The 15184-nt window shown below is 49.9% G+C and overlaps 1 protein-coding gene across 1 annotated transcript in view; it reads left to right on the top strand.

The window, feature by feature from the left end:
• Lgals4 (galectin 4) overlaps window positions 1-1087 on the top strand; it is an 8040-nt gene extending 6953 nt beyond the window's left edge. The window contains exons 8-10 of the mRNA XM_048790929.1: window positions 213-301; window positions 415-580; window positions 860-1087. Of these exons, the coding sequence (XP_048646886.1) occupies window positions 213-301; window positions 415-580; window positions 860-1006 (402 nt within the window). The 3' untranslated portion in view covers window positions 1007-1087. The remainder of the gene's footprint in view (window positions 1-212; window positions 302-414; window positions 581-859) is intronic.
• Window positions 1088-15184: the final 14097 nt, after the last annotated feature.

A 15184-nucleotide genomic window follows, 5' to 3' on the forward strand; every position in this document is an offset into this window, starting at 1 on the left:
GGGACTGGTGGGGGGAGGGGCTGACCCGTGGGGGGCCTCGGAGGTCAGCTCTGTGGTGGGTGGAGGGTGCTTGAGACTGGAGGTGGGAGGGGGTGCAGGAACCTGCTTGGGGACATCTCCCAAGAACAAAGAGGGCTGCACTCTGAAAACGTGTCTTTGGACCTGGCTTTTGGGGACTTGCGTGTGGACGGGACCCATCTCTCCTCCCACAGCCTGTGCCATTCACAACGAAGCTGCATGGTGGGCTGACGGCCCGGAGAACCATCATAATCAAGGGCTACGTACTCCCCACGGCCAAGAGGTACAGAGCCTAGGTCCAGGGGGACCCCAGCCCTCCTCCCTCGGGGACCCAGGAGTCCAGGCACCCATTCCTCCTCCTTGGAGACCCATCTGACACTCCTCCTCTGTCCTCAGCTTTGCCATTAACTTCAAGGTGGGGTCCTCGGGGGACCTGGCTCTGCACATTAACCCCCGCATGGGTGAGGGCGCCGTGGTCCGGAACACCTGTATGAGAGGCTCCTGGGGCTCCGAGGAGAGGAAGATCGCCCACAACCCGTTTGGCCCTGGCCAGTTCTTTGATGTGAGTCTGGGGTCTTGCTGGCAGCTCGGGAGGCGGAGGCAGGAGGACCAAGTGTTTAAAGACAGACTCAGCAATTTAGCCAGGCCCTAAGCAACTGAGCAAGACCCTGTCTCAGAAAAATAAATAAATAAAAATAAAAAGGGCTGGGGATGTGGCTCGGAGGTTAAGTGCCCCTGGGTTCAATCCACAGTACAAAAAAAAAAAGTCTGGGGTCCCCTTCCCCACTTGCTGGCAGAGCCTCTGCCCTGCCCTGGCCTCACGCCTGCCCCTTGCCCACAGCTGTCCATTCGCTGTGGCTCGGATCGCTTCAAGGTCTACAACAACGGCCAGCACCTCTTTGACTACTCCCACCGCCTCCCCGCCTTCCAGACAGTGGACACGCTGGAGATCAATGGCGACGTCACCCTGTCCTATGTTCAGGTCTGATCTGCTCTTGGCGAAACTCCTGGAAAGACAGAAGGATTCCCCAGGATACCTTCCTAACCCCTAATAAAATCTCTGAGGGTGTCTTCTGTGTGGCTCCATCGCCTTCCTCAGCTCTCCCCAACTGACTGCCTGGCGGGCCACGGCCCATCTACCTGTCACCCATTCTTTCTCTCAAGGTGTTGGCAGCAGTGTGTTCTCTCTCTCTGTTTCTGGGGATTTGGTGGCTGAGGCTGGCTTTGAACCTGCTGATCCTCCTCCCTTATCGTCCCCTCCCACCCCCACCCCTGGAGCTGCTGGGATTACTGGCATGTGCCACCACACCCTGCCCAGACGGGGTCTTTAGAGGGATCCCCCTAGCTGTCTCTTGGAGTTCAGGTTCTGAGGAACCCAGTGGGAACGCAGGCAGGGACCTGGGAAGGGGACATCAGGGCTGGAACAGAACCAGACCATGGGGAGGCGTGAAGGGTGGGTGGGTGACAGGTCAGGGGACTTGAGTGGAAATCAGGATCCACCTCTGAGACAGGGACCTGGGGGAGAAACAGGTATGGGGCAGGAGAGGAGCCAGGAAGGAGGGGATCGGGAGGGGAGGGAGACGTTCTGCAGGTTAGGGTGACTCCAACTACGTGGAGACTGCTGCGTGTCTGAGGCGACTTCCTGGGTGATGGGGCATTCCATGCCCTGGATTCCAAAGTTTTACACATTTTCCAGAACTCGCTGAAGGTACGCTGAAGATTCGTGCATTTTTTTAAGAGTTCTTTTAATTATTTTTTTCGTTGTAGATGGACACAATATCTTTATTTTTATTTTTTAATGAGGTGCTGAGGATCGAACCCAGGGCCTCATGCATGTGAGAGAAGCACTCGGGCCACAACCCCAGCCTAGATTTGTGCATTTTGATAGTATATTAATTTTGCCACGAAGGAAATTATTATGAGGTTGGGCATATAACTCTATGGTAGACTGCCTGCATGAGGCCCCAGGTTCAATCGCCAGCAGTGCCAGAAAGCGAGAGGGAGAGAGAGAAAATAAATAAATAAATAAAATGAAACTTTTTTAAATACTGAGGATTGAATCCGGAAGTGCTTTACCACTGAGCTATATCCCCAGACCTTTTTAAATTTTTTTTTTAAATTTTGAGACAGGGCCTCATTAAATTTCTGAGGCTGACTTTGAACTTGAGATCTTCCTGTCGTAGCCTTCTGAGTCACTGGGATTACAGCCTGGAGTTCCACGCCCCACTACTTTTTAAACTTTTGACACTGAGATAAGAACAATTGGAAAAATATCCAAGATTTTAACAAGTATGTAGTTGGCATCTCATGAAAAATTAGAAAGTATAAGTTCTTAAAAGTTATAACCACTGGACTGGGGCTGTAGCTCAGTGGTAGAGCACTTGCCTCACATGTGTGAGGCACTGGGTTTGATCGTTAGTACCACATAAAAAATAAAATAAAGGTAGTGTGCCCATCTACAATCAAAAGTATTTTTCAAAAATGTTTAGCCAGAAATCATGTAAAGAAAGTGAAAATACTACCTAGAATATATTCAAAATAATACTGTATTGTCGTTAAATTAATGTGTGTGTGTGTGTGTATTAGACAGTTGTTTGTGGACCTTTATTTTATTTATTTATATGCGGTGCTGAGGATTGAACCCAGTGTCTCACACATGCTAGGCAAGTACACTACCACTGAGCCACAACCCAGCCCTTAAGTTGTTAAATTCTAAACCTGAATTTCAATAAAATTTTAAAGCTAAAATAAAAAAAAGCAAATAGAATTCAGCCAAAGCAGTCTTCAGAGGAAAATTTATAGCTTTAAAAATATGTACTAGAAAGAAAGGGAAGGCCCCAGATTGTATCAGACTTTTTTTTGTGTGTGTGTGTGTGTACTGAGGATTTAACCCAGAGAAACTCCACCGCTGAGCTTACATCCTTGGTCTTTTTTGTTTTGAGACAGGGTCTTGCTAAGTTCCCCGGCTCGCCTTTAACTTGGGGTCCTCTTGCCTCAGTCTCCTGTGATTATAGGCACACATGCCCACAATTCTAAATTTTAGAGCAGGAAGACTTAGTTTAGAATTAGTTTTAGAGCAGGAAGAACTAGTTTGTGAAGACAGATGCAGAACTGATTAGAAACTGTCAGGCGCTATGAGCGTGTGGTCTGAAAGGGAGATGCCAGGTGCGGGTGCGGTGTGAGCGCAGCACACAGCTGTGTTTACCAAATGCGTGGAACTGAACCTGGAAAAGGATGACTTTTATTGTATGTGGACTGTGTCACAAGGTCATTTTTAGGATGCAATTTCCCAGTGCTATAGACCCCGAGGTGTGCTTGTCTCTCGTCACGCCAAATAAAAGTTAACTTTTAACACCAGCACAGAAGCACTGGGGGCAGACTTTCCGGGTCTCCTGCTGTGAGTCTCAGCAGGGCCCAGGCTCCTGGGTGGGGACACAGCCCAGCCCGAAGGGAAGGTTGCAGGTGGAGCCAGGATCCACCGCTTGTCCTTGGGACCGCTTGTCCCCAAGGACGCCACAATCAGATTCGGGCTAAGCCAGGAACCGCTGGCCTGTCCCCCACCAGCTGGGGTCAGTGCGGCAAGGTCACTGACGATTGCCAGGGGGCTCGCCCCGCCCCGCCGGGAATCTGGGCACAAAGCCCAGGGCACCTCCCTCCAAGGTGCGGCTCAGGACAAATATTCCTGAAACGTGGCTGCCAGACCCAGCTCGCAGCCTCCTCCACCACGGCCACCACGCCCAGCGTGCAGCGACCGGGCGCCAGGTGGTGCCGCCTCTCCCAGCCCGCCCTAGATGGGACCCTGAAAGTCACCCCAGGTGGTCGCTACCCCCGCCACAGTCTCGGGAAAGGGTCCCCTGGGTTGGAGGGCAGGGCGTGTGCTGATGGGCTGCGGGTCCCCAAGCCGGCCTTTCCCGTCCCTCTTGGCTCCGCGGGGCGTCGCGTCTGCCTGGAGGATGCGCAGGCTGGGACCTGTCTGGATGCTGGATGCCGCCCGACCCGGTCACATCCTTCAGAATTCCCAGCTCCGCCCGCCTGCGCCATTTTCAGGGTCCCGGGGGCCACAGAGCCACCCCTTCCAAGATTATTCCTGATTCCCAGGAAATCAAGACCCTCCTGTCCCCCGGCAGGAATTGCCCGACGGGCGCAGGTGCGAATCCCGCGTGGCCACGGATTCGCTGAGATCCCTGAGCCGCTGTCTTCACCTCTCTAAACCTCAGTGTCTTCATCTCTATTAAGTGGATCCTTCCGCCCGGCCTCGCCGCAGCCCCGCAGGCTCTTGGGTTCTGCTTGGGAGACCTTCACCGACCCAAGCCGCAGGGCACCGCCGGCTCCTGCAGGCTCACGCACGCGCTCCTCTGGGACAGTGGCCTCGGTGGGCGAAGTGGTGATACTTCAAGTCTCCAATCACCCCGTTTTCATGGCAAGGGTTGGGGTTAGATTCTGGAGACCGACAACAGGATCAGGCCCTGGGTCTACACTCTCTGAGTGACTCTGAGAAATCGCTCACCCGCTGAGCATCAGGTTCCCCTCTAGGAAAACGTGACTCAAGTCGGTTCTAACAGGATCAGAGGAGTTTCCCCTTTCCTGGGCTCCCACTGGCGGCAAAGTCTTGTCCTCAGGGCTTAACTCCAGGAGCTGCAGCAGAACAGGCAGATCCCTAGTCTGGAGTCCAAGGCCAAAGGCCAAACCCTAGCAGAGGGAGGGCTGGTGGACTAATGGCCTTGGATTTCAGATTCCAGATGCACCCAGAAGTTTATGGGAGCCCTGGGCACTAGGCTCAAGGTCTCCTCATTTCCCATGCTCCTGGGAGCTGCCAAAGAGCCCTTTGCTGATGGCCAGATTATTCCTGATGCCCAGGAAATCCCCAGTTCCCAGAAGACTAGGAACAAGACCAGTGACCCCACAATTCCCAGGGCACCCGACTCCCAGAAGGCCTGAAGTCCTAAACCCAGGAAGTCCTAGGATTGACGGGGAAGGCTGATTGTGGCAGCACATGCCTATAATTCCAGCAACTCGCTGAGGCTGATCTTGAACTTGTGATCCTCAGGAGGCTGACCAGACCTCCCAGTGTCCAGCAGGGCCCAGGGACTCCACGCATGTTTCCAGAGTCTCAGATAGTCAGATGCAGAAGTCCTAGGACTATCCGAGGAACCCTGAGGTTGTCCTTGAACCCCCAGATCCTTTGGTCATGGAGAAAGCCAGTGGATATATCGAATTTCTGAATGCGAGCGATGGCCTGGGAATTCCAAGACTCTGATGGGCAGAGACGTGCCTGGGGCCACCACCTCTGGGCTGTGAATTGGGGATCCGCTGAGCCTGGAGAGTCTACCCTCCTCTCCTGGCAAGGAAGGAGAGAGGGGTCCTGGCTGTTCCACCCCGTCCTGTGCTAGCAGGGGCTGGGATCTTTACCACTCTGCCAGGGACAGCAGAAACGGGACCCTAGGCAGGCAAACCAACTGGGGCTTCAGCAGGGGGCAGGCCGTTCCCCTCTTCCCGGGAGTCAGGACCCCTGTGCTGTTCTTGCATAATGCTGGTCTCAGCTCCTCCTTCTCAGCCTGGAGCCTCCTGCCCCAGCTCCAGGAGACCCCAGTTTTTATGGCTTGGTAACAGGACAAAAGTAACAAGGACCATCATGTAGAAAAGGCAGCTCCCAGGGGCAGGATGCTGTCCTCTTTGTCCCTTGATGCACCCTGCACTGTGCTGGGCACGTGGTCAGTGCTCAGTGATTGGGAGTGGAACAGGGAAGACAAGGCAACAGCCTCTGGGCCGCCTGGATGACCACTGACCTGACCACAGCACACAGATCAGATCGGGGAGCGCTGATCAGCCCATTTTATAGATGGGGAGACTGAGGCTGGATAGGAAGCAGTTTACCCAAAGGCAGGAGCTCTTCAACGGTGTGATCATGTCCCAGTCTTCCCTCATCTCTCAGGCCTCTTTCTCTCTCAATCATTCTGTACCAAATCAATCTCCATCTCTCTCTCTCTCTGTCACAAATTTAGGGGTTAGGGATTGAACCCAGGGGTACCCTACCTACCACTGAGCTACACCCCAGCCTCCTCTCCTTTTTATTAACTTATTATCATTATTTGTGGTGTGGGGATTGAACCCAGGGCCTTGTGCATGCCAGGCGAGCGCTCTACCAGCTGAGCTACACTCCAGCTCTCTCCTCTTTATTTTGAGACAGGGTCTCACTAAGTGGCTGAGGCTGGCCTTGAACCCAGGTTGCTGGGGTCCCAGGCACACGTGGCTCCACCGCCCACATCTGTCCTGTTTCCCTCCTTACTCCTCCTTCCAGAACTGCTCCCATTGTCAACGGGGTGAAGCAGGGAGGGAGGTGGGGGGTCCTAGTTCTAGTCCCCCAACCATCCAGGCAGAGAGTGATTCCCAGTGGGGACCCTGCTACGACAGGGACTCAGACTGCCGCACTGAGGCTGCGGATGCCCAGCGGGACCTCAGGCAGGAGGAAGCAGGCATTTGGCCTTCACTCTGGATCTGGCTCTTTCTTGGCTTGCGTTGTGCGACATGCTCGTTCTGCACGGGGGTGTGTTCATCATCTAAGGAGTGTTCATCGAAAAACTGGTAACACCAGGTTAATCAGTCCTAAATTTACCTGAGGCCCCTTCAAGACTGACACAGGATTTGCAGGGACACTGTCAGCAAATTCTGTTCCAGGGCCCAGATGCCTTCAGGCACCAACAACATGCTCAGGAACAGCTGATCCTGCAGGCCGGCCACGACACCACAAGACCCCCGCTGAGCCATCTGGGAACCCAAACTGCTTCCTCCTGACAGATAAACATCTTGAGCAGCAAATGGAGATTGTCCCCTCAAGTGACAAGACACCTTGCGGGTCCACAACTGAAATAATGATCAACCAGACCGCAAGCTGAGCAGTGACAATGCCAACTTCTTGCGCCTGCCCGACTCTCCCGCTATTTAAACCTACAGCTCAGTAAGCACCCCGCTGTCAGGGCTGGGGTGCTGGGGCTCCCTTTGCCTTCCCAGGATGGCCAGACTGATGGACTAACGTTCCGTTCTTGCTTTTCTTTTTATTGGTACCAGGGATTGAACCCAGAGGTGCTTAACCACTGAGCCACATCCCAGCCCCCCACCTTTTTAAAAAATATCATTTTAGTTGTAGATGGGCACAATACCTTTATTTTATTTGTTTATTTTTATGTGGTGCCGGGGATCCAACCCAGGGCCTCACGCATGCTAGGCAAGCGCTCTGCCACTGAGCCACAACCCCAGCCCCTACCCCAGCCCTTTTTGATGTTTTATTTAGAGACAGGGTCTCACTGAGTTGCTTAGGGCCTCACGGGAGTTGCCAGGGCTGACTTTGAACTTGCGATCCTCCTGCCTCAGCCTCCCACGCCACTGGGACGACAGGCGTGTGTCACTGCATCTGGCCCTAGTCTTGCTCTTCACCATTACCTTTTCTTTTTTATTTTTTAATATATGTATATTTTCAGTTGTCGTGAATATTTGTTTGTATGTGGTGCTGAGAAGGCGCACAGGGCCTCACAAGTGCCAGGCAAGTGCTCTACACTGCGCTGTGACCCGAGCGCCATCACCGTTACCTTTTCTGTGTGGCTTCTGGGCCAAGTGGCCAGGCCTGGGTATTGGACCCCCTCAGAGTCAGGACTCTGGTAACACTGGTCCCAGTCCCAGTCCCAGGCCCCTTGGGCCCAAGACACCACAAGAAGAATCCCAGAGTGCGGAAGTGGAGGGGGGGCTGAAAGAAGTTTCTGGAAGGCAAGGAGAGGGAGCGTGGGGGACCTCAGCAGCAGCCTCTCCCAGCAGCCCAGCAGCCCTCCTGCACTACCCACTCCTGCCCCACCCATGGGTGGCCAAGAGCCCTGGGGCCTGCTCGGCACCTGGGCCAAGGTCCGGTTCAGGGGGAGACTCAGGGATGGGCAGCCTCATCACTGTGGGGGCCGCACGCCCACTCTGCTGAGGAGAGAACGGTCCTCCAGGGGACTGTCCAGAGGGAGAGGCCAGGCTTGAGCCAGGGTCAGGACACCCCTGGTGGCTCAGTGTGGATTTCCTGACACAGTGTCAACACAGTGTCAGCTGAGGTCGTGTAGATTTTGCACAAGTTTTTTTTTTAAGTGCCCTCCCCTGGCCCCAACCCAAGGACTCTTCATTCCTCTATAGGGACACCTCCAACTGCAGTTCACCTTCTCAGGCCTCGGGCACCGTCCTTCCTTCTGGCAGGAAGCTGCTCCAGTTCCCATCAGTGACCCAGGGCCACCTCTGCACCCATCCCTGCCCCCCACCCCCCACTTTCCCAATACCTCTGCGTGGCACCTCCCTTGGGTCCGAGTCCATCCCCTCCTGCCAGCCCTGGTCACCTGCCTCATCCTGCTCAGCCCTGTCCACCTCGGTGAGCCGGCGCTCAGGCAGCCTCCCTACCCATGACCTCCCTCCACCCGTGGGATGGCCCTGGGAGCTCATTTTTTTTTGGCAAAAGGAAGAAAGGGAAGGAAGAAGAGGGAAAGAGCCACTCGGTGAATTTTACTGTTTGAGCACTGAAGTTTACAAGAATCCCTTGGGAAAATGGATGATTCAAACTAAAAAATAAATATAGGGCCCGATGCTGTGGAGCCTGCCTGTAACCCCAGGGACTCGGGAGGCTGAGGCAGGAGGATCACAAGTTTGAGGCCAGTCTCAGCAGCTTAGTGAGGCCCTAAGCCACTTAGTGAAACCCTGTATCAAAATAAAAAATAAAAAGAGCCGAGGATATGACTCCGTGGCTAAGCACCCTGGATTCAATCCCTGGTACAAACAAAACAAAACAAAAAAAAGTTAGATATATATATCTAACATTATAAAATTGTATATGTAACTTAAACTATTTAAGAGTTTAAGTTTAATTTTAAAAGTTTATAAATGGGGGCTGGGGATGTGGCTCAAGCGGTAGCGCGCTCGCCTGGCATGCGTGCGGCCCGGGTTCGATCCTCAGCACCACATACAAACAAAGATGTGGTGTCCGCCGAGAAATAAAAAATAAATATTAAAAAAAAAAAGTTTATAAATGGAACTGGACATTATTAGAATGTTAATTTACAAAACCAAAGCAAGCCCTGAATTTTTTTTTTTAATATTTATTTTTTAGTTATCGGCGGACACAACACCTTTGTTTGTATGTGGTGCTGAGGATCGAACCCGGGCCGCACGCATGCCAGGCGAGCGCACTACCGCTTGAGCCACATCCCCAGCCCAAGCCCTGAATTTACTGTGTAAAAATAAGTAAAAAGTCATGTGCACACTGACCCCAGGGAGCCTGGGGTTAAATTCCTACAGCCGCTTCTGTGCAATCAAATGTTTTTTTTTTTTTTAACCTAAATTGTTTCCTGAAAGAGGCCTAAAGTCAGAAAAAGCAGTCTGCCCCGCCCTCTTTATGCCAAGGCAAATGAAACTTCGTGGGTTTCCTCCGGGAGGGGGCGTCTGGCTATTTGGCTGAACTGGGGAGCCTCACTGGCGAGGTGGTTACACAGGTCTCACACTTGTCAAAACTCATTGAACTATTCAGGTAAAATCGGCACCTTTTAGCCGGACATGGGGCACTTGCCTGTAATCCCAGCAATTGGGGAGGCTGAGGCAGGAGGATTGCAAATTTAAGGCCAGCTTCAGCAACTTAGCTAGGCTGAGCAATTTAGCAAGACCTTGTCCCAAAATAAAAAATAAAAAGGAGGGATGTAGTTCAGCACCCCTGGGTTCAATTCCTGGTAAAAGAAAAAAGAAAAAGGATAATTCCTGTCTTGTTCCTATCTTGCCTCAGCCTCTTGCACAACTTAGCTGCTTTTGCCCCTGTGTTCATCCTGATATAAAAACAGGCCTTGGAGCTGGACGAGGTAGCACAGCGTGTAATCCCAGCACCCTCAGAGGCTGAGGAAGGAAGATCATGAGTTCAAAGCCAGCCCCAGCAACTCAGGAGACCCTAAGCCACTCAGTGAGACCCTGTCTCTAAATAAAATACAAGATAGGGCTGGGGATGGGGCTCAGTGGTCGAGTGCCCCTGAGTTCAATCCCCAGTACCAAAAAAACTCCAAACCACCAGGTTTTGCCTTGGGAGAGTTCCCTGACATGTGCAACTTACAATAAATGTGTAAGTGCAGAGCTGGGGTGTAGCTCAGTGGTGACGACTTACACCAGTACGAGGCCCTGGGTTAATTCTGGCACCACCAAAAAGAAAAAAAAGAAAGAAAGAAAAGAAAGAGACCATCATTTTTAATGTTCTTTCATTAATCTACTTTATGTCAATCTAATTCTCAGGTCTAGAGGTACAATTTTGTCTTCTTTATAATGGACGTTTGGGTCACTTTTATCTTTTGTCCACGGTGAGTGGCGCTGCTCTGTCCCTCTCGTGCCATCATATTGTGTGTGACTAGTTTTCCTTCCCTTGGGAACATCCCTGGGGGTACACTGGCTGGCTCCCTAGCATTTCGTATCTTTTGTTTATCCTACATTATTTTTACCTTTTACAGAGTTGCCCACCCGACTCAGGAACTGAGTAACAGCAAAGAAATTTCAAAGAGCTGTCCTGTCCCCCTCTTGGAATTTGAAATCATCCTCCACCCTTTTTGGTTTATATGACACTGACTTTTTTTTTTTTTTTTTTTTTGGTACTGGGGGTTGAACCCAGGGGCACTTTACCGTAGAGCTCTGTGAGCCCATCTCTCCTTGGTTTTGTTGTTGTGTTCTTTTTTTCCCTCGCCTCAGCATTTATTTACTTATTTTTATTTAGAGACAGGACCTTATGAAGTCACTGAAGTCATCACTGATTGCTGAAGCTGGCCTCTAACTTGGCGATCCTCGTGCCTCAGCCTTCTGAGTCACTGAGATTACAGGTGTGTGCCACTGTTCCAGGCCTTGGGGTATTTTCTTTTTAAATATTTTTTTAAAAAACAATACCTTTATTTATTGTCCCGTGGTGCTGAGGATCAAACCCAGGGCCTCACATGTGCGAGGCGGGCGCTCCACCACTGAGTCACAACCCCAGCTCCCTTGGGGTGTTTTTTGATAGTTCAGATACTTCAAAAACATAGCAGGCTTCCAGAAAATTCTCCAAAGAGCTCACTTGGAGATAATTAATGCATATAAAACTTCTTGGGTTTCTTCCTTCCTTCCTTCCTTCCTTCCTTCCTTCCTTCCTTTCTTTCCTTCTGTGTCCTGCTGATCCTCCTTGGACCTGAAATTATTCCCCGTTACTTTGGGGCCATTTGCAATAGTCCACCTCAACGGGAGGTAACCACCTTCGCCTGGTTTTTGCAGGTGGTCTCCCGGTCACTGGCAGGGCGTGTGCTGCCCCAGAGCCAGCTCAGCCTGTCCACACTCTGAACATAGAACCCAAAAGACTCAGAAAGAACAGCACCCGTCCCTGCTCCCATTGGGAGTGTGGGGGCAGTTTGCTTGTTCAACACTTTAAGGCCACAGTCACATCTATGTCCACAGCAGGGCAGAACCCCCAGTCAGGAAAGATCTATCAGTTTCTCGGGTCTCTGCCCTCGGGCTCGGGCTCTCTGTCAGAACATTTCTAAGACTAGAAGAGCAGGGGAGGGGACCAGGGGGAGGGAGATGGGCAGAGAAAGCAGAGGTACAGAGTCATGAAACTGACCACATTTATTTTTTTGTTATATTGTGCACATGTATAAAAATGTGACAACCGATCCCACTACTACATGTAATTATAATGCACCAAGTAAAAAGTAAAATAAAACAAAAAAATGTGGTCAGTGCACTACCCTGTCTGGTGATCAGTGTAACTTTTGACATGACGGAGGTGTTGTGCCGAGTCTATTTTCTCTACATGTTAATATTGTCAAAGATACACCCGCATGCACTTTTTTTGTTTTTGTTTTTGTTTTTTGGTACCTGGGATTGAACTCAGGAGTGCTCAACCTCTGAGCCACATCCCCAGCCCTTTTTTATCTTGTATTTAGAGACAGGGTCTCACTGAGTTGCTGACAGCCTCGTTAAATTGCTGAGGCTGGCTCTGAACTCGCAATCCTCCTGCCTCAGCCTCTGAGCTGGGAATACAGGTGTACGCCATCTGTCCAGCTGCATGCATTTAAACAGACATTTTTATGAAACAGCAGTCTATCCCCACCCCCCTCCAGTTCCCCTCTCTGCAGAGGTCAAATGCTTGCTGTTGAGTCTTTATAGCTCTAAATAATCCATTTATTTCTTCTTCTGAATTTTTCCGTTTGGGGATTACCTGTTGATGTCCCACTAGGGAGGAAGAGGATGCAACTGTCTTTCACGGCCCCTCCCAACCCCAGTTGTGCCTGTGCCCTTTCTGTCTCTGATAGAACTGTGAAATCACTTTGGTGAGCTCCGTGTTCAGTGCTGCAGTGACAATGTTGGCCTCACCCACCCAGCCCTGGGTACGTCTCATCCTGTCTCCTTTCCTGTGTAACTTTTTTCCCTGGGGGTCACAATCATCTGGTTGCTTGTTGGCTTCGTGTCCTTGGGAACTGAAATCCTGAGCTCGCTATCCCTCGACTAAACCTCCTCTCCCTCTCCGCACATTCACATGGGCCAGACGTTCTGGGAGTCTTACCTTCCTAGAGGTCTCGCCCAGACTGTCCCTTATGCCTGCCCTCCACTTCCTACCGGGTGGAAGGGTGGTTGGAGTCCCAAGGTCACTGCCACCCAGAATCTCCCTTCACCACAATCTTGGGGATTTCTTTCATCCTTGTCTCCTGTTTTCTATACCACTCCCACGAGCATCTGGGGCCACCTATTCCTAAGCCATTTGGGAGACTGTGTTAGTAAATTCTTCTATACTTTTCCATGTCTGGCAAAGCATTCAGTTTGTGGAGTCCACAAAGAAGTTGACTGGTACTTACATTTGTCTCCTTTTTTTTTTTTTTTTGTCCCTGAGGGTTAAAAAATACACATGTATTAGACTTTTTTTGTTACTATAACAATATACCTGAGCCAGGCTAATTTTATAAAGCAAATAGGTCTATTAGCTGACAGTTTTGGAAGCTGGAAGTCCAAACAACATAGTGCCAGTTCTTGTGAGGGCCTCATCGTGGATGGTGACAGTCAATTCCAAGAAGCCATAGAGAGACTGAGTGATCTGGCTTGCTCTTTAACATATTGCTCTCTAGAGAGCTCGGAGTCCCACAAAGGCTACCTCAAATTCCTTGCCCCACCAATTACCCAGTGACCTCACTCAGCCAAGGGAATGGTCTTAGGACCCCATTGTTCAGCAAAGGAAGGACAGGCAGCCAAAAGAGGCAGAGAGAGAGCCGCTCAATATACTTTATTGCTTATGCACTGAAATTTACAAGAATCACTTTCTTACTTGGAAATGTTTATTGCAAAATTGAAAAACTGAAAAACGAATACATTATGCAAACCGTACATGCAACTTAAAATATTTAGGAGCGTTTAACCAGCTAAGTTTATAAATGGAACTGCGCACGGCGGGAAAGACTTCCCCTTTGCAGCGACTGGATTGTTCAATTTACTGCATGTCTAAATAGAATTATAAGACTTTAAACTGACAAAAGAGCTTTCAAAAGGCAGATTTTTAAAATGTGGCATTTTCACCACTGGAATGTTAATTTACAAAACCAAAGCAAGCTCTGAATTCACTGTAGACAAAATGAATAATAAAAAAAAAATTCACCTGCAAACTGACCCCGAGGGAGCCCTGAGGTTTGAATTCCTACAGCCACTTGTGTGCAATTAGAATGTTGTCACCTAGGTTGTTTCCTGAATGAGGACTAAAGTCAGAAAAATCAGTCTACCCAGCCCTCTTTACTGCAGATGAAATTTTGTGTCTTTATTTATTTATTTTTTTTGGTACCAGAGATTGAACTCAGGGCCCTCAACCACTGAGCCACATCCCCAGCCCTATTTTGTATTTTATTTAGAGACAGGGTCTCACTGAGCTGCTTAGAGCCTTGCTTTTGCTGAGGCTGGCTTTGAACTTGAGATCCTCCTGCCTCAGCCTCCCCACACCCCATTACAAGTGTGTGCCACCATGCCCAGCCACTTTGTGGCATTTAAATGCTCAGGGATGACAGTAGTTTCCTGGGGCAGGGGGAGGGGGATAGCTATTTGGGGGCACTAGGGAACTAGAGATAACACAGGTCTACATATTTGTCAAAACTCATTAAACTCTTATTTAAGGTGGAGTATTCATATATATACATACATATAAATGAGTATATTAAGAAATAAATTATTTAGAAATGAAAAATGCTCATGGAACTATTGTTCAGCACTTACAAGAAAGTCCAGAATCCCTTGGGAGGGGGCCCAGGGATAGGAAAGACGGAGGAATGAGATGGACGTCATTACCCTAAGTACACGTAGACACGAAGCTGTGATCAAGAACTTTGTGTACAAACAGAGACATGAAAAATTGTGCTCTAGGTGTGTAATGTGAATTGTAGTGCATTCTGCTGCCAAACATAACAAATCAGAATTTAAAAATTAAAAAAAAAACAGAACTTACAAGGAAGACCATCAATCAAGGACAAAGCATATCTCAATTCCAAGAACTGAATGAGATGATAGATTAATGCCAACACTTAGCCAATCGCCAAAGGCGAGTTTGGACTTGCAGGAGGCACATGAAGTCATACCCACCCACAATGGAGAATCAGGTGAGACGGCTAGTCCGTGGGAAACAGAAATAATATAAAGAAGGAGGCATAGAGAAATTGAGACGGTTAGGGACCACCCAGGAGACAGAAAATGAAAAACCCCAAAGGCTTTGGGCTCTGACCTGTGACCCACTAAAAGCGTGGTATCTGGACAGGAAGGGGAAATACCCAAACCCTTTCGCCCTGACCTGTTATTCCTTAAAATTGGTATTTTTTTCCATGTTGTCTTTCCTCCTTCCCTCCCAAGTATTTCAATAAGTTTATTGCTAGGACCAGGTAGGACAGAGATCAGGTACACCATAAAAGACGGGATATTGGTGCCACACAATCTCCAAGAATAAACCAGGTAACTACCAATCCATGTCTTTCACAAGAAAAATATTCCTTATAAACATACCACACTGATGGTCAATGAGAAATACCACCTAACTCACCTCAGCAACTCAACAAAAGTTTGTCCCTTCCTTTGTTTGGGGAGAAGCCTGGTCCACCTGGTTATGGTTGGAATCTGGATTGTCCCCCCCCCCCCCCCC

This window comes from Marmota marmota, unplaced genomic scaffold (assembly GCF_001458135.2).
Source record: "Marmota marmota marmota unplaced genomic scaffold, marMar, whole genome shotgun sequence".
Taxonomy (NCBI): domain Eukaryota; kingdom Metazoa; phylum Chordata; class Mammalia; order Rodentia; family Sciuridae; genus Marmota; species Marmota marmota.